At 38.8% G+C, this 19,872-nt stretch overlaps 1 protein-coding gene across 1 annotated transcript in view; it reads right to left on the minus strand.

The window, feature by feature from the left end:
- AAGAB (alpha and gamma adaptin binding protein) overlaps nucleotides 1-19,682 on the minus strand; it is an 81,644-nt gene extending 61,962 nt beyond the window's left edge. The window contains exon 1 of the mRNA XM_065871987.1: nucleotides 19,565-19,682. Coding sequence (XP_065728059.1) covers nucleotides 19,565-19,637 — 73 coding nt within the window. The 5' untranslated portion in view covers nucleotides 19,638-19,682. The remainder of the gene's footprint in view (nucleotides 1-19,564) is intronic.
- Nucleotides 19,683-19,872: the final 190 nt, after the last annotated feature.

The following is a 19,872-nucleotide window of genomic DNA, read 5'->3' on the forward strand; positions in this document are numbered from 1 at the left end:
AAATATTTATCAAAGACCTAGAAGAATTAAAGAACAAACAAACAGAGATGAACAATACAATAACTGAAATGAAAACTACACTAGAAGGAATCAATAGCAGAATAACTGAGGCAGAAGAACAGATAAGTGACCTGGAAGACAGAATGCTAGAATTCACTGCTGTGGAACCAAATAAAGAAAAAAGAATGAAAAGGAATGAAGACAGCCTAAGAGACCTCTGGGACAACATTAAACGCAACAACATTCGCATTATAGGGGTCCCAGAAGGAGAAGAGAGGAAGGACTAGAGAAAATATTTGAAGAGATTATAGTCAAAAACTTCCCCAACATAGGAAAGGAAATAGCCACCCAAGTCCAGGAAGCACAGCGAGTCCCATACAGGATAAACCCAAGGAGAAACATGCCAAGACACCTAGTACTCAAATTGGCAAAAATTAAAGACAAAGAAAAATTATTGAAAGCAGCAAGGGAAAAACGACAAATAACGTACAAGGGAACTCCCATAAGGTTAACAGTCGATTTTTCAGCAGAAATTCTACAAGCCAGAAGGGAGTGGCATGATATACTTAAAGTGATGAAAGGGAAGAACCTACAACCAAGACTACTCTACCTGGCAAGGATCTCATTCAGATTCAATGGAGAAATCAAAAGCTTTATAGACAAACAAAAGCTAAGAGAATTCAGCACCACCAAACCAGCTCTACAACAAATGCAAAAGAAACTTCTCTAAGTGGAAAACACAAGAGAAGAAAAGGACTTACAAAAACAAACCCAAAACAATTAAGAAAATGGTCACAGGAACATACATATCGATAATTACGGTAAACGTGAACGGATTTCAAGCTCCAACCAAAAGACACTCGCTTGCTGAATGGATACAAAAACAAGACCCATATATATGCTGTCTACAAGAGACCCATTCAGACCTAGGGACACATACAGACTGAAAGTGAGGGGACGGAAAAAGATAGTCCATGCAAATGGAAATCAAAAGAAAGCTGGAGTAGCAATACTCATATCAGATAAAATAGACTTTAAAATAAAGAATGCTGCAAGAGACAAGGAAGGACACTACATAATGATCAAGGGATCGATCCAAGAAGAAGATATAACAATTATAAATATATATGCACCCAACATAGGAGCACCTCAATACATAAGGCAACTGCTAACAGCTATAAAAGAGGAAATCGACAGTAACACAAGAACAGTGGGGGACTTTAACACCTCAGTTGCACCAATGGACAGATCATCCAAAATGAAAATAAATAAGGAAACACAAGCTTTAAATGACACAACAGACCAGACAGACTTAATTGATATTTATAGGACACTCCATCCCAAAACAGCAGATGACACTTTCTTCTCAAGTGCGCACAGAACATTCTCTAGGACAGATCACATCTTGGGTCACAAATCAAGCCTCAGTAAATTTAAGAAAATTGAAATCATATCAAGCATCTTTTCTGACAACAACGCTATGAGATTAGAAAGGAATTACAGGGAAAAAAAGTAAAAAATACAAACACATGGAAGCTAAACAATACGTTACTAAATAACCAAGAGATCAATGAAGAAATCAAAGAGGAAATCCAAAAATACCTACAGACAAATGACAATGAAAACACGATGATCCAAAACCTATGGGATGCAGCAAAAGCAGTTCTAAGAGGGAAGTTTATAGCTATACAAGCCTACATCAACAAACAAGAAAAATCTCAAACAATCTAAACTTACACCTAAAGGAACTAGAGAAAGGAGAACAAACAAAACCCAAAATTAGCAGAAGGAAAGAAATCATAAAGATCAGAGCAGAAATAAATAACATAGAAACAAAGAAAACAACAGCAAAAATCAATAAAACTAAAAGCTGGTTCTTTGAGAAGATAAACAAAATTGATAAACCATTAGCCAGACTCATCAAGGAAAAGAGAGAGAGGACTCAAATCAATAAAATTTGAAATGAAAAAGGAGAAGTTACAACAGACACTGCAGAAATACAAAGCATCAAGAGACTCTACAAGCAACTCTTTGCCAATAATATGGACAACCTGGAAGAAATGGACAAATTCTTAGAAAGGTATAACCTTCCAAGACTGATCCAGAAAGAAATAGAAAATATGAACAAACCAATCACAAGTAATGAAACTGAAATTGTGATTAAAAATCTTCCAACACACAGAAGTCCAGGACCAGACGGCTTCACAGGTAAATTCTATCAAACATTTAGAGAAAAGCTAACACCCATCCTTCTCAAACACTTTCAAAACATTGCAGAGGAAGGAACACTCCCAAACTCATTCTATGAGCCCACTATCACCCCAATACCAAAACCAGACAAAGATACTACAAGAAAAGAAAATTACAGACGAATATCACTGATGAATATAGATGCAAAAATTCTCAACGAAATACTAGCAAACAGAATCCAACAACACATTAAAAGGATCATACACCATGATCAAGTGGGATTTATCCCAGGGATGCAAGGATTCTTCAATATACAGAAATCAATCAATGTGATACACCATATTAACAAATTGAAGGATTAAAACCATATGATCATCTCAATAGATGCAGAAAGAGCTTCTGACAAAATTTAGCACCCGTTTATGATAAAAGAAAACCTCCAGAAAGTGGGCATAGAGGGAAACTACTTCAACACAATAAAGACCATATATGACAAACCCACAGCAAACATCATTCTCAGTGGTGAAAAACTGAAAGCATTTCCTCTAAGATCAGAACAAGACAAGGATGTCCACTGTCACCATTATTATTCAACATAGTTTTGGAAGTCGTAGCCACGGCAATCAGAGAAGAAAAGAAATAAAAGGAATACAAATTGGAAAAGTAGAAGTAAAACTGTCACTGTTTGCAGATGACATGATAGTGTACACAGAATCCTAAAGATGCCACCAGAAAACTACTAGAGCTAATCAATGAATTTGGTAAAGCTGCAGGATATAAAACTAATGCACAGAAATCTCTTGCATTCTTAAACACTAATGATGAAAAATCTGAAAGAGAAATTAAGGAAACACTCCCATTTACCACTGCAACAAAAAGAATAAAATACCTAGGAATAAACCTACCTAGGGAGACAAAAGACCTGTATGCAGAAAACTATAAGGCAATGATGAAAGAAATTAAAGATGATACCAACAGATGGAGAGATGTCCATGTCCTTGGATTGGAAGAATCAATATTGTGAAAGTGACTATACTACCCAAAACAATCTACAGATTCAGTGCAATCACTATCAAATTACCAATGGCATTTTTTACAGAACTCGAACAAAAAGTCTTAAAATTTGTATGGAGACACAAAAGACCCCGAATAGCCAAAGCAGTCTTGAGGGAAAAAAAACGGAGCTGGAGGAATCAGACTCCCTGACTTCAGACTATACTACAAAACAGCAATCAAGACAATATGGTACTGGCACAAAAACAGAAACACAGATCAATGGAACAAGATAGAAAGCCCAGAGATAAACCCATGCACCTATTGTCAACTAATCTATGACAAAGGAGGCAAGGATATACAGTGGAGAAAAGACAGTCTCTTCAATAAGTGGTGCTGGGAAAACTGGACAGCTACATGTAAAAAAATGAAACTAGAACACTCCCTAACACCATACACAAAAATAAACTCAAAATGGATTAGAGATGTAAATGTAAGAACAGGCACTATAAAACTCTTAGAGGAAAACATAGGAAGAACACTCTTTGACATAAATCACAGCGAGATCATTTTTGATCCACCTCCTAGAGTAATGGAAATAACAACAAAAGTAAACAAATGGGACCTAATGAAACTTCAAAGCTTTCGCACAGCAAAGAAAACCATAAAGAAGACGAAAAGCCAACCCTCAGAATGGGAGAAAATATTTGCCAATGAATCAACGGACAAAGGATTAATCTCCAAAATATATAAACAGCTCATGCAGCTCAATATTAAAAAAAACCCAATCCAAAAATGGGCAGAAGACCTAAATATACACTTCTCCAAAGAAGACATACAGATGGCCAAGAAGCACATGAACAGCTGGTCAACATCACTAATTATTAGAGAAATGCAAATCAAAACTACAATGAGGTATCACCTCACACCAGTTAGAATGGGCATCATCAGAAAATCTACAAACAATAAATGCTGGAGAGGGTGTGGAGAAAAGGGAACCCTCTTGCACTGTTGGTGGGAATGTAAATTGATACAGCCACTAGGGAGAACAGTATGGAGGCTCTTTAAAAAACTAAAAATAGAACTACCATATGATCCAGCAATCCCACTACTGGGCATATACCCAGAGAAAACCATAATTCAAAAAGACATATGCACCCCAATGTTCACTGCAGCACTATTTACAATAGCCAGGTCATGGAAGCAACCTAAATGCCCATCGACAGACGAATGGATAAAGAAGATGTGGTACATATATATGATGGAATATTACTCAGCCATAAAAAGGAATGAAATTGGGTCATTTGTTGAGATGTGGATGGATCTAGAGGCTGTCATACAGAGTGAAGTAAGTCAGAAACAGAAAAACAAATATCATATATTAACGCATGTATGTGGAACCTAGAAAAATGGTACAGATGAACTGGTTTGCAGGGCGGAAGTTGAGACACAGATGTACAGAACAAACATATGGACACCAAGGGGGGAAAGCCGCGGCATGGTGGGGGTGGTGGTGTGATGAATTGGGCAATTGGGATTGACATGTATACACTGATGTGTATAAAACTGATGACTAATAAGAACCTGCTGTATAAAAAAATAAATAAAATTTTAAAATTAAAATTAAACAAAACTACAATGAGGTATCACCTCATACCAGTCAGAATGGCCATCATCAAAAATCTACAAACAATAAATGCTGGAGTGGGTGTGGAGAAAAAGGAACCCTCTTGCACTGCTGCTGGGAGTGTTAATTGATATAGTCACTATGGAGAACAGTATGGAAGTTCCTTAAAAAGCTAAAAAAGAACCTGCATACAACCCAGCAATCCCACTACTGGGAAGATACCCTGAGAAAACCATAATTCAAAAAGAGTCATGTACCACAATGTTCACTGCAGCTCTATTTACAATAGCCAGGACGTGGAAGCAACCTAAGTGTACAATGACAAATGAATGGATAAAGAAGATGTGGCACATATATACAATGGAATATTACTCAGCCATAAAAAGAAATGAAATTGAGTTATTTGTAGTGAGGTGGATGGACCTAGAGTCTATCATACAGAGTGAAGTAAGTCAGAAAGAGAAAGACAAATACCATATGCTAGTACATATATATGGAATCTAAAAAAAAAGGTTCTGAAGAACCTAGGGACAGGACAGGAATAATGATGCAGATGTAGAGAATGGACTTGAGGACACAAGGAGGGGGAAGGGTAAGCTGGGACGAAGTGAGAGAGTGGCATGGACTTATATATACACTACCAAATGTAAAATAGATAGCTAGTGGGAAGCAGCCACATAGCACAGGGACATCAGCTGGGTGCTTTGTGACCACCTAGAGGGGTGGGATAGGGAGGGTGGGAGGGAGACGCAAAAGGGAGGAGATATGGGGATATATGTATATATATAGCTGATTCACTTTGTTATAAAGCAGAACCTAACACACCATTGTAAAGTAATTATACTCCAATAAAGATGTTAAAAAAAAAAAAACTGGTCTGCCGAAAGTAAAACCTCTTTTTTAACCAAAAAATTAAATTTCAAATAAATTTAAGACTTTACCTTTGACATAAGGCCCCTTTTGAAACTAACTTTCTAAAATTTTTCACCAAAACCGGAATTGTTACTCTGAAATTAACAGATCTGTGCCAATATTTGAAAATCTGAGTTTACCTTGTCTCTTTAAGAAATCAGTAGTTCTTTCTGCTTAATTTCTACCTTAAGTTATAGTCTTTTATTAATTATTAATCAATCCCATAGCAGCCAGCTGCAGTGCCCCTCATAATGGAGCTCAGGTAAGAAATAACCAGGAAGAACACATAAGTTATTAAAATCAAAGATTCTGCTTTCATGTAAATGTCTCATAGGAAAAAAAAAAAAAAAAACTCAAAGTCTATGTTGCATCCAAAGCTAACGTTTCAAACTTCAAGCAAGTGGCATAGCAATATGCCGATATGGAAGAAGGAAAACTGAACCAAGGAGAGCAGCAAAAAATGTATAAACTGATTTCTTTTTTAAGGGTAGGAGGAGCCACCACATGGAATCAGTCTTCATTCACGGGTAAATTTTTAAAATAATGAATTGACTTTTTTTTTAAGTGGGGAGCACAAAGAGTACAACAATGAACTCACTGTTTTTAAGGGGCAAGTAGAAGGAGCACGGGACTAGAACTCCCACCAGCACCACAGCCAGTTCTTGATATTTCCTAGGCTGGTTGTATTGTTAGAAACTGGAATAAAATGTGGGTTACGCTTTTTTCAAGTCAGTGTCTTCAACTAACAAGAAAAAATTAAATCAATGAAGATGTCATATATTTACTTACAAACTGCAATTCAGACTATTTGGATCCATTAAGGATGGTTCATTTTATTAATCAATGTCTAGAATACCAGAGGATAAACCAATGTGTTACTCAGAGCTCTTAAAATTTCAATTACATACTGTGGTTGATTTTCAAGTGAGAAGATATTTACTTAACACATACAAAGAAGCTATTTCTTTCTCTTTTCTCTAAATCTAAATGAGGAACCAATAAATTGGGAAAATGAATTTTACCTTTCAAAGTTTTAGCAGCTCAGTGGTCTTTTGTTTTGTTTTCATTCTTTGTGCTGCCTAAAAGAATTTGATAGGTCAATTTACTTAACAGATTTTTTTTAACATTTTATGTCTAATCAGATACTTTCAGTGAGGCTGCATGTGGGCTTTATTATTACATCTGTGCCATATTAGAACTAGAGAGAGAAAAGTGAAGATTGGCTCTTTCTAGTTCTTATCATCAACATCATAATGTAAAGTTTAATTTTAAAAACGTAAATGTCTACACTAAATACAGCTTTTCTCCCTCATCCTTTATATTTGGTTTCAAACGTTTAACAAGTTTATTCTTCTCCAAATTAAAACAAAAATCACTCAAATGCTGGTGCACATGGCTAAGAGTTTCCAGAGATCAGTCAGTATAATTCACTCAGTTCACAGATAAGAAAACTGAGGGTCAGAAAAAAGAAGCCACTTGCCTAATAAGAGCAGAGCCTAAGACGGAATTCAGGTCACCAGCATTCTTTCCTACTCTACTGTGGTGCATTACAGGTTACAACACTTAGCGTTTGAGCTAGGTCACACTCAAGTGCCTAACGGTCACAGCCAAAACTAACCTATGGGCCTAAGCGTCCCCTTCCCTTCCATGAAAACCAAAAGTAATAGCTGGAATGAGGGTACCAAAAGATGTGACCCCGTTGATGGGTTTCAGGTATTTCTATGTCAAAAGTGAGTCATAGTGATCTTGTGGGAGTTTTTTGCCAGACAGACTTCCTAGAAAAACCTGCCACGGCCTCTCTTCTCTGCCCTGCACTAAACTGAATTTTGATGTAGTCAAAACGATGCACAAATACAATCACGAGCAGCTTCTCCCTCCTCCTGCCATTCACTCTGCTGGCAGCCACCTGGTGGAGCTGTAATACATCACTTTTTAAGAGACAAATACTAGATGATTCATTGCCAGCTATGTTATTATGAATGGTTTCACAGCTTAAAATAGTTAATTCACAGTGTTTTCAGATGAGAAGTTAAACGTCAACTCAGTTCCAGTAGCAAGTGTAAACCTTTCCCCCAGCTTTAAGTACAAGTATAAATCTCCTTTCCTGTTTGAGAAACTGTTACATAGCCATCAATTCTCCAGCAACTCCTACTTACTTCTCACTTCCTCGGTGATCTTATTTCCCCTATAGTCCCTCCCACTCGGCAAGTTACTGAAGAGATTCCAAAGCTGAAGAAAGCTGTAAGCCAAGGAAGCATTTCAGGTCAGTGACCCAGCAACTCCCTCTTCTTCTTGACCTTCTTTCTACTACTCCATCTCTCCTGATGTTTCTTCCCTCAGAAAAAGGTTAATTTGGAAAGCAATCATTAAAGAAAGAGGCAAGAAGCTTTCTGAGGTTCCAAAGCAAATTCACAGAACAGCACAAATACCCAATTTCATACATGCATATATATAAATACAATCCTTACCTTACCCCCTCACCTATCTACCCCAGCCAAAAAAGACCAAATCAGCACATTCTAAACTCAAGGAACTGATACTGTTTTAGATTATTCATATCTCCCTCAGTAGGAGAATTAAAGACACTTTTTTAAAAAATACTTCTGAGCACTAATAGCTGTGAAGTTGTGGCTTGGCACACCAGTTAGATTTTCTTTTCTTTTTTTTTAAACATTCTTTTTTATATATATATTTATTTTATTTATTTATTTTTTGGCTGTGTTGGGTCTTTGTTGAGGTACACAGGCTTCTCATCGCAGTGGCTTCTCTTGTTGCAGAGCATGCGCTCTAGGCGCGCAGGCTTCAGTAGTTGTGGCACGCAGGCTCTAGAGCGCAAGCTCAGTAGTTGTGGTGCACGGGCTTCTCACTGCAGTGGTTTCTCTTGTTGCGGAGCACAGGCTCTAGGCGCACGGGCTTCAGTAGGTGTGGCACGCAGGCTCAGTAGTTGTGGCTCACGGGCTCTAGAGCATGGGCTCAGTAGTTGTGGTGCACGGGCTTAGTTACTCCACAGCATGCGGGATCTTCCCGGACCAGGGCTCGAACCCATGTCCCCTGCATTGGCAGGTAGATTCTTAACCACTGCGCCACCAGTGGAAGCCCTAAAGACACTTTTAATACTGGTAGAATTAATGTGCACTTAATTAATCATGACACTGATTAATTGATTTGTGACATAGATTTGTGAAGAGTTGTCCAGTGGTTAAATCATATTTTCTATGCCCTGAGGGAAGTGACAGCTGCCACCTCAAATCAAGACGATCCTTCTAGAAAGCAGCACCCTTCTAAGAATACAGTTCGTTTTATTCTTTCTCATAGACCTGAAACTGCCTTTGCAGCCAGGCACCATAACCTCCTACCCCCGATACCAGTGTCTTTCATGGTACCCACTCCTCTGGGGGACCCAGAGTTCCTTCCCCTTCCCTTTGTGATGGCAGCACTACTAACCAGAAAAGGCCGGAAAAGAGAGACAGCACAGACCTGGGGCCACAGGGACCTGCATCTGGATGCTGGCCCTCAGTGAGAATGACAAATTAATCTCTCTGTGAGTCATCTCCTCGGCTGCAACAGGAGACAAAAACACTCCTCAAATTGCTCCTTGAAGATTAAATAAAACAATGCCCAAGAAGCGCAGGTGGGCGCCGGGCACAGAGCAGGCCCTCAGTAAAGTTCACCTCCTCCTCCCCAGCTTAGTTTCCTGCACGTGTGTCAGCACTCCTGACTCTAAGAGGACAGGTTACACACGTGTTGAAGAGTTAGTAAGAAACATTACAATTAGGAAATAACTAAGCTGCTCTGGCCCCTCCCTTCCCAAAGTATGCCTTCTCCAAATTTTTCTTTGCCATTGTTAAGGCTCAGACTGAGACAGAAGAGAAAACAATTAGGAAAAGTATAGGAGGCAGTAGAGTCTGACGTCAGTTGAAGGAGAAAGTAGCTATTATGAAAGAAAAGAATTGAGCAAAATGTGATTTGGAAAAAAAATGACAGCCAGAGTTTTCATTAAACAGCAAGGAGGAAAGACAAAGAGGGACCTTTAAAAATCATAATGGTTCCAGGACTTCCCTGGTGGCACAGTGGTTAAGAATCCAACTGCCAATGCAGGGGACATGGGTTCGAGCCCTGGTCCAGAAGATCCCACACGCGTAGAGCAGCTAAGCCCGTGTGCCACAACTACTGAGCCTGCACTCTACAGCCCTCAAGGCACAACTACTAAAGCCCACGCACCTAGAGCCCGTGCTCCACAACAAGGGAAGCCATTGCAATGAGAAGCCCGTACACCCCAACAAAGAGTAGTCCCTGCTCACCACAAATAGAGAAAGCCCGCGCACAGCAACCAAGACCCAAGGCAGCCAAAAATAAATAAATTTATAAGAGAAAAAAAAAATCATAATGGTTCCATATTGTTGCAACCAGTGACCATTTCATAGCCACAATTTCATGAGAACACCATACAAGGTGGGTGCTACTCTATCCAAAACTCTATAACAGTTATTAACTACCAGATTATTCCCCAAGTACTAGGAGTAGATCATACTGCTGCGGTGTAAAGGGCCTTTGGAGCCTGTATGCCATTTAAAGGTTAAAACTGCAAGGTTAGGGCTGGGACTTTACAGAGACAAATGTCAGGAAATTCTTATCTGTGATTCTCTGAGTAATCATCCTGCAGCCTCCTGGTGCATGTATATACAATATCTGTCTCCGTGTATATGACAGATCCATCAGTGGAGCAGTATGAAGTGGCTGAGAAGAGGAACTGGACTGAGTTAGAGCAACATACCCCTGCTTTAACAGGAGTACAGCAATTCCGGTTTGCTTACAACACTTAATTACCTTTTCCTCACACACTCCTCTCTGGTCACTCTGTAAATTCACATTGCCACATGCTTCGGGGCTTTTTGTATCACAGTGGAAAAGTTTTAAAAGTTTAAGCAGAGGAAATCCAACTCAGCCCTCCTCCTTTTCGTCAAGTTCGCTTTCTCCCAATAGCTGTCTGGACTTGGTCACCACATCTTCATGTTAAAATAACTGAGGGTGGGGGTGTGGTGGGGGAGGGTACACGGTCTCCGCTTTGCCCTTAGAAGACCAACGTGAGAGACCAACATGCACAAAAGCCATAAAGGAAGAAGCTGGCAGCCAGGGGAGACAGAATGTGGAGAAGTGCTCTACGAGGGCCAAGAAGAACCATCAGCCTCTAAACTTCGTGGGCTGCATGCAAAGACCACTTTATCAGTCCCAGTGGCACAGCTGATGGACAATTCCCACTCATATTTGGGGGAAAGGGGGGGGACTTCTTTGGATTCCATTACTATCACTTATTTATTGGAATCATACGTCCAGATATCACCTAAAGCAGTGGTTCTTTATGGGGAGGTGATTTTGTCTCCCAGGGCACATGTCAACATCTAGAGACATTTTTGGTTGTCAAAAGCGAGGAGATGCTACTGGCACCTAGTGGGCAGAGGCCAAGAATACAATGCACAGGACAGCCCCACACAACAGAGAATTACTCAGCCCAAAATGTCAACAGAAACCCTGATCTAAAGCAAACGAACTTGTGGAACTGACCTGACTGTATTCATGAAACAAAATAAAAGTTGTGGAATGCAAATTTGGTTTTATTCTTTCTCATAGAACTGAAACTAGCCTTTTACAGCCAGGCACCATAACCTCCCACCACAGACATAAATGCCTTTTATTTGCATCTGATAAAAATCCATCTCAAATGTATTCTTTAATTATTTTAACCATAAAAATTATCTGGCAATTAATCTTAGATGCTTTGAAAATAATTTATAAATGGTGATTTTCTGAAGAACACATAAGTCTAAACAGGGCAATTATGAGATGAAAATTTTCATATTCAACTGGTAATGTTTTATAAACAAATCAACATTAAGTAATAAAACTTCACAAAAAATGTCAATGTCTGCTCAGGTTGACAACAGAATCTGCAGCAGATGCTAACTTATTCTGAAAGAAGGTAAACATGTCTAAGATGAATTTTCCAAAACAGAGTAAATTTAATGAAGAACATTTATTTTGTAGCTCCTGTATGTAAATACTGAAAATAAGCTTGGTCCGATGGAAAACGTTACAAAGCTAACAGACCCAACATCCCAGTATCCAAAAGGTCCTTCCAGATGGGTTAAAATCATGCTTGGAGAACACACAGTCAAAGGATAATGGAAAAAGAAAACACTGATAAACTGGACTTCACCAAAATTTAAAACTTTTGCATTTCAAAAGATACCATCAAGAAAACCAAAAGATAAGCCACAGAATGGGAGAAAATATTTGTAAATTATGTATGTGATAAGGAACTTGTATCTAGAATATATAAACTACTCTTACAACTCATTAATAAGAAGACAAAAAAATTTTTTTAATGGGAAAAAGCAAGACATGGAAACAACCCAAGTGCCCATCAACAGATGACTGGCTTAAGAAGATGTAATACATACACACAGTGGAATATTACTCAGCTGTAGAAAGGAATGAAATACTGACATTTGCAGCAACATGGATGGACCTAGAGAATATTATACTTGGTGAAGTAAGTCAGACAAAGACAAATTTTACATGATACCACTTATACAAGGAATCTAAAAAATAATACGAATGAATCTATGTACAAAACAGAAACAGACTCACAGACATAGAAAACAAACTTACGGTTACCAAAGGGGAAAGGGACAAATTAGGAGCATGGGATTACCAGATACAAACTACTATACATAAAATAGATAAGCAACAAGATAGCACAAGGAATTACATTCAATATCTTATAATAACCTATAATGGAAAATAATCTGAAATATAATATATATATATATCTGAATCACTTTGCTGTACACCTGAAACTAACACAATATTGTAATTCAACTATACTTCAATTTCTTTTTAAATGAGCAAAAGATTTGAATAGACTTTTCACCAAAGATATATGAATGGACTATATACACATGAAAAGATTCTCAACATCACTAGTTACTAAGAAAATGCAAATAAAAACCACGAGACACTACCTCACCCCAACTATATAAATGAAAATACAGACAATTAACAAGTGTTGTCAAAAATGTGGAGAAACTGAAACCCTCATACGTTGCTGATGGGAAAGGTAAAATGGTACAGCCACTCTGAAAAAGTCCAGCAGTTTCGTAAAATAGTATACAATAGTTTCTTAGCATGCCCATAATAGCATTATTCATAATAGCCAAAAAGTGGAAACAACCAAATGTCTATCATCAGATGAATGGATAAACAAAATGTGGTCTCTCCATACAATGGAATACCAAGTACATGCTTACAGCAGGGGCGAATCTCAAAAATATCAAGCTAAGTAAAAGAAGCCAGACACAACAGACCACATTTCATATGATTTCTTTTATATAAAATGTCCAGAAAAGGCAACTCTATAGAGACAGAAAGTACATTAGTGGTTGCCCAGAGCTGGGGTGGGAATGAGGGATGACTGCTAATAGGCAGAAGTCTCCTTCTAGAATGACAGAAATTTTCTACACTTAAAACAGGTGGATTTTATGGTATTTAAATTACACCCCAAAGCTGCTTTAAAAAAATCACTTTATTGACAAGGTAGGCGATTGAGGCACAGGTTTTAGATACTGAGAACAATAATGGCACATGTAAAGACAGTAAGTATTTGTGCAATGAAAAGTTAACGTGCTTAAAATCAGATACCTAGGAAGAGGGTAGAACTCAGCACTCAATTCACAAATTTTTTTCCTCACAAAAGTCCTGAACAACCCCAGCAGAATTCAGACAGAATGGCAATTCTCTTATGTCAGCATAACAGTGCTCTTTATTACCAAATGATCACACATTTTCCTGCTCTGAGCATACTGATTTTGATCCAGGTACGATACTACTTTACCCCACCTCTGTGTTGAACCAGCCTTCAGGTCTGTGTGGAAAATTAAACACTAAAACGGTTACTTGTTACTGAATCTAAAACATCACAAAGGCTCTTTAAGAGTTTCACAACTGTCCTCTCTGTCTTAACGTACCTCAGTCTTGCTTCCTGGATAAGTAATTCTCAGAGAGGTATTTGTGGTATCTGTGTGCACTGGCTCCAACACAAATACAACATCGTGTCCAGATCCTCATTCTTGCCAGACATATTTAAAACAGTTTTCATACTTTAACCTTCTTTTAAAAATGGTTTTATATCAGATTTCATTATTTATTGAGTGTCATTATTTGCTGAGGAATTATACAGAGCAAACGCAGCAAGCTGTTTAAACCAAATGACCACTGCATATTTTCTGGATGTTTTTCATCTTTTGCTACATAAAAATAAGCAGTTAGGTGGCCCAGAAATAAAGGCCTGAGTCTAGATACACTCAGAATCCTCCAGGATGATACAATACTCTCAGTATCATAAACGGTTTTGTGCAACGTCAGCTGATGTGTAATACTTCCCCACTGCTCTCTACCCCATTACTGGAATGCCATTTACTGGGAAGACAAACACCTTATAATCATTTAACTCTTCAACAACAGCTAAAAGATTAGTCTAACACTTCACACAAATTCTCTACTCGACCGATTAAAAAAAAAAAAAAAACTGGGCACCAATAGAGGCAATTTCATTTTTTATTAGCTTACGGTAGTTCATCTACTAAGGCTCCAACTACCATGAAAGAAAAGGCATAAACTCATTTTGAACCATGAAAGTTCTCACCGTAGTAGTGAAATCTTCTACTGTAATTTCTCCTATCCCTAAATTCACCTTGAATACATACAGCTCTGGCCACCAGGAAGTTCATCATATTTCACATATATAAAAGAACTAGAGGGCTTCCCTGGTGGCGCAGTGGTTGAGACTCCGCCTGCCGATGCAGGGGACACAGGTTCGTGCCCCGGTCCGGGAAGATCCTACATGCCGCGGAGCGGCTGCGCCCGTGAGCCATGGCCACTGAGCCTGCGCGTCCGGAGCCTGTGCTCCACAAGGGGAGAGGCCACAACAGTGAGAGGCCCGCATACCGCAAAAAAAAAAAAAAAAAAAAAGAACTAGAATTGAATCTCCAACTTTTATGAGCTGAACAACCTGAGAAAATCACCACCTCTTTGACCTTTAATTATACATACATACACAAACGTACACACATACACAGACACACAGGAAGATAACACGGATGTGTTTTATAAGTCCCTTTGGGTCTGGAGAGAATGTGACTTGTATTTAATCTTAAGGTTGATGACTTAACATCCCTTTTTTAATAAAGATAACAATCTTGAGCTTTCTTTTAATGTTATTTGAAAATTTTAAAATATATTAAGTATCATAGTTAAAAACAAATCAAAGTTCCCCCACCTCCATTACCATTTGAAATCACTGCTTTAGTCTGACCACTTAATAAATCATTCTGTGATGACAACTCTAGGCCCTCGGGGTAAATCTTGCTGGCCCAATCTTTCTTCCTTTGAAGAAAATAAAGACTTGGAAATATACAATCCAATCAAAGGCAGAGTCCTCCTACCACAACAAAATAAGCAACTTTGCTTAAGCAAAAATTACTACTTATTCCCAGAGTAAAAGGCTCTACTCAGAATACCTCAAGCAGCTGCAGAAAAACGCAAATTAGAAGACCCAAATTCTTATCCCTATTCTGTTGCTAGATAACATTGGCTAAGCTGTACAATAGCCCCTATTGTGAAATAAGAATGTTCTCTTTAGTAAATTACTTTAAGATCCCTTTGTAACTACAGGAGTCTGACAGACCTAGAAACAAACTGCCAGTCTTACAGAAGAATGAATGTTTCCCAAAGCAGCAATGTCATACCTGATGGCCAGCTTTGCCTGCATAATTCCCCAAAGCCTAGTTTACCCATCATATAATTGAGCTACCTGGTTGCACAGTTTTAGAAACCTGAGGAGCAGCAGATTGTTTCTATGGGTAAATGCATCTGAATTCCAAACACAAAATGTCAAACTCTCTACTACAAGTGGAGTGTCTACTGCAACTTTAAAATCAGGCTTGATTCTTCAGTCTCCAAAAGATAAACATGAAGCATTATATAATCTAACATAAAAATAATCGATAACGTAGAATTTTACATCTAGAACGGATGTTAGAGATGATCTGGAACAACCTTTTAATTTTAATGTTAATTCTACATAGCAGGAGTGACTAATATATACAGTGTTTCTACTTTGGGTTCCCTCAATTGAGAAAATAAAAATCCAGACACTGTTAAAGACCATCAGGCATGCACATGCCCTTTTTAAAATACAGGTCCTTTGGGCAAGGATTTTTTTTCACTTATAATTAAGACTTCAACCATTCTAAATGGAAATGCGAGCATATTTTAAAAGCTTCTTTTGAGTTAATCTTTTCTCTCAGTTCTTTCACCAATGCCACCACCTTAAATACTTCTGATTGCTAAGGAATTCCAACACATTTCAATGAGACAGCCCATGCACACAAATCCCAAATGAGAACATATGCTCCAGCACTTGGTACTTGAGCACTCTAGGCAACTCACCTAGTGCTTCCAAGCCCCCGTTTCTTCATTTATAAAATGGAGAAACTCTGACTCCATGAATTCACAAGGATACAAGAACCAAACTAAATTATGTGAAAACATGTTTGGGAAGAATATTGATATACATATAAATGCTTATTATAAGATCTCCAAATTCCCACATTTCGCTAGAAGAAAAAAATCTGCTCCAAATGTTCAGGTGTAGAACCTAAATGGCTTACAGTTGCTAAGTTAGCATTACATACATTGAAACCAAATGGGATTTTTCTATCTAAAGTTCCTTCTAGGAAAATAGAGTAAGATGCCAAAACTTAGGTATCAACATTTTAGTATTTCCACAGGTGAAGCACATACTTTCACCACATCCCTCCTGAAGGCAGGAATAGTCTCTTAGCAGTCCTTTCAGCTGCAGTAACTGGCACAGAGACTAGCTCTGTTCTTAATATCAGAATACACTTTTCCAGAATAAAAGTAAAATGTTCATATAAACATGTGGGGTGGAAAGAGGCCTGGCCTGGGGGTACCAACACTTGCTCTCACACCACACACAGCCTTGCATAAGCATTCTGGGCCTTCATTTCCCTTTAATAGTCTACACCGGTAATGCCCCTTTTATCTGAGGTCAGACATCCACCCAGAATACTGCACATAAAGCCTCTGAGCGACAAAAGGAAAAAAGCTTCTCACAAAGTCCACAGTTTATCCATAGTAGAGGCCTACTGATTTTTATTTCATGTATACTTATAATAATAAACTCGGTTACTTGGTTATGAAATATTTCCCATTGTTGTTAAAAGCAGTACTTTTCTTATTTTTTTGGCTGCACCACGCAGCATGTGGGATCTTAGTTCCCCGACCAGGGATCGAACCCGTGCCCCCTGCATTGGAAGCGTGGAGTCTTAACCACTGGACCACCAGGGAAGTCCCCAAAAGCAGTAAAATAGATCAGGTGTCGAAGGGAAGAAACTGGAGAAACCCTAAATGTTCTTCTTCCTGATGCATGGGAAGGAACCAAACCTTCCCAAAAAGGTAAATTAGATTCAATCCAAAATCATATATTGCTTAATGTCACTGAACACTTAAAAGTCATTCATTATGGTAGTCTCCATCTTTTATGCCAAAATTAGACTCAATTTGTGATTAATTTAATTCAATCTTTAATTATGATAAAACAGAATCAATGCTCAGCAAATACTGTACTACATGCTCATACTATCCGTGGTTACCCAAATCATTAACCTGGGAAGAAATGGTAAAAGCCCTCTTTTATAGTTCACTTTTCCTTACTCAATTAATCTCTTCACTAACTGCTTCTATTTTATTTTTCACTACGTAACATTAATGGAATCACAAAGGAAAGGTCATCTAATTTTAAGCAACACAAAAGTTATCCAAGAAGCATTTTACATATGGAAATAAAGTGGATTATTTTATTTTACAGAATTAATTTTATTCCCAATGATGCTAATATATTTTAAAGAAGTACAGTGTTACTATTCCCCAACTATAGGTAATCAGCTCCTTCAAGGAAGTGACCGTGTCTGCCAATTCTGATCCTTAAAGCACGTGATAACCAAAAGAAAACTTAACAAATATTTCTGAGATTGGCTTTGAAAGGACTTTCATATATCAGTAATGGAAATCCAAATGCATATAATTCCTTTGGAAAGTTAAATACATCAGGATCTTAAGAATTCTGAGCAAATTCTTATATGTTCTCTAGATGTAATATATGATGGAAACTAATTTACAGTGTAATGGTGGATGAAAAATATCAGATAAAAATAATGAAATATATGTAAAACATAAAAGTATATTTTATATAAATATATGTATTTACACAAATCATACACCTTAAATGTGTTATAAATATATAATTTTATACATTTATATATTTAATATTTCTGATACAATACTTTGAATTTTTATATATAAAATGTTAAAAATATTACATGTTATATATAAAATATAAAAATTATATATGAAATGTAATTATCAATTTTTTAAAACCTGTGCATTGGGAACAAAACTAAGGAAATGCACAGAAATGTTAAGACAGTATTTGTGTTTGGGTGATGAGACCTTGGCTGACATTTTCTTTTCTACATGTGCTAAATCTTACTTAATGGACTATGCACTACTTTTAGAACAAAACAATTTTCAAAAAGAAAAGAAAGGAAAAAATGGGAAGGAGCAGTGATGAGAGACAAGGAGATGGCATAGTTCGAGCAGTTACCACTTAGTGTTGTAATTAAGGAACTTTTTATGTGATCACAAATGATAACTAAGTTACAGAACACTTGTGCTGCAGTGACGTCATTTGACAGGTACTACAGGAAGACGTTACAGTTTATATGATGCTTTACACTTTACAAAATGCTTTCAAAATGTCACATCACTGGTCCTTCAAAGAATCCTGTGAGATAGATTCATATGCCCCATTTTCAGGATCAGGAAACTAAGGGCTAGAGAGAGAATGTGCTTTAATAATAATATCTACCATTTACCAAAAGATTACTCTGGGTTAAGCACAAAATCCTGTGAAAATTATCACCACTTTACAAAGAACACTGAAGGGCATAGGTTACAGCTGAGAGCCACTGTTCTTACTCGAAGCCACACATTTAAAACAGGAGTCTTGAGTTATAATCAACTTTGCGGAGTTAGTTAGTGGAAGAGTTGAGCCTATTCCCCCAGCCCTATGGTTTCTCTACTAAACTGGTCTCCCCTCCTCGCCTACGGTTCTTTCAAGAGTGACTTAGTTTGACAACCACTATGAAGGTCCAGAGGCAAAAGGACTAGGTCCAGTAATAACCAAAAACTAATGTTGGTGGAGGGCCTAGCCTCAGGAGGAAGGCAAGGCACTGAATAACTGCAGAGTGCAGGGGGCAAGTCGAACAAGTCTTAAAATACACATCAAGGGGTAGCCAGAGGAAACACTCTCTACTTCAGGAGCAGGGATGGCAACATAAATCACGATTCCTGCACCTGACACTCGCGTTCCTCGGTACCATTCCCAGAGCGCCTTTCCGGTTCACCTCAAAGGCTGCCCACAACAACCCCTGGGCTGGGGTCCTACTTTACAGAAAAAGCTGGAAGGAACGACATGGTGGGCCGGGCAAGCAGAGAAACAACGAGTGCAGGAGCTAATGGTGGACACCTGGCGGACTGGGAACCTCGACCACGTCTGAAGGGCACCAGAGGAGTCTCGGGCCACCACCAAGGGGAGCAAGAGGCCAGGGCCCGCGGCGGCGACAGAGGCCCCGAGGGAGGCCGCGGTGCTGGGACTGTCGCCAGCCGGGGCTTGGAAATCGGCCCAGGTGCCTCACTACTCACGCTGGACTAGCCGGTCTGCGGAAAAGGTGGATGAGCAGCTGGTGACTAGCGCACAGGGGACGCCCGCAGCCATCTCTGCGCCAGCGAACAGGTTCTGTCCAAGAGCCCCTTCCGCCTTGGGCGATACCACGGCCGCCGGCGCGCGGGGTAGACGCGCACATGAAGGCGCATTCTCAGAAGGCACGGCCGGCCCCGGCTCCTCCTCCAGCCCCTCTTCCGCTTCCGGCGTGGACCAGGCCGGGCTGCGCGTGGCGTTGCCATGGGGACGAGCTCCCTCCGCAGCAGGTTCCGGCGCCTGGAGACCTCGC

This window comes from Phocoena phocoena, chromosome 2, assembly GCF_963924675.1.
Source record: "Phocoena phocoena chromosome 2, mPhoPho1.1, whole genome shotgun sequence".
Taxonomy (NCBI): domain Eukaryota; kingdom Metazoa; phylum Chordata; class Mammalia; order Artiodactyla; family Phocoenidae; genus Phocoena; species Phocoena phocoena.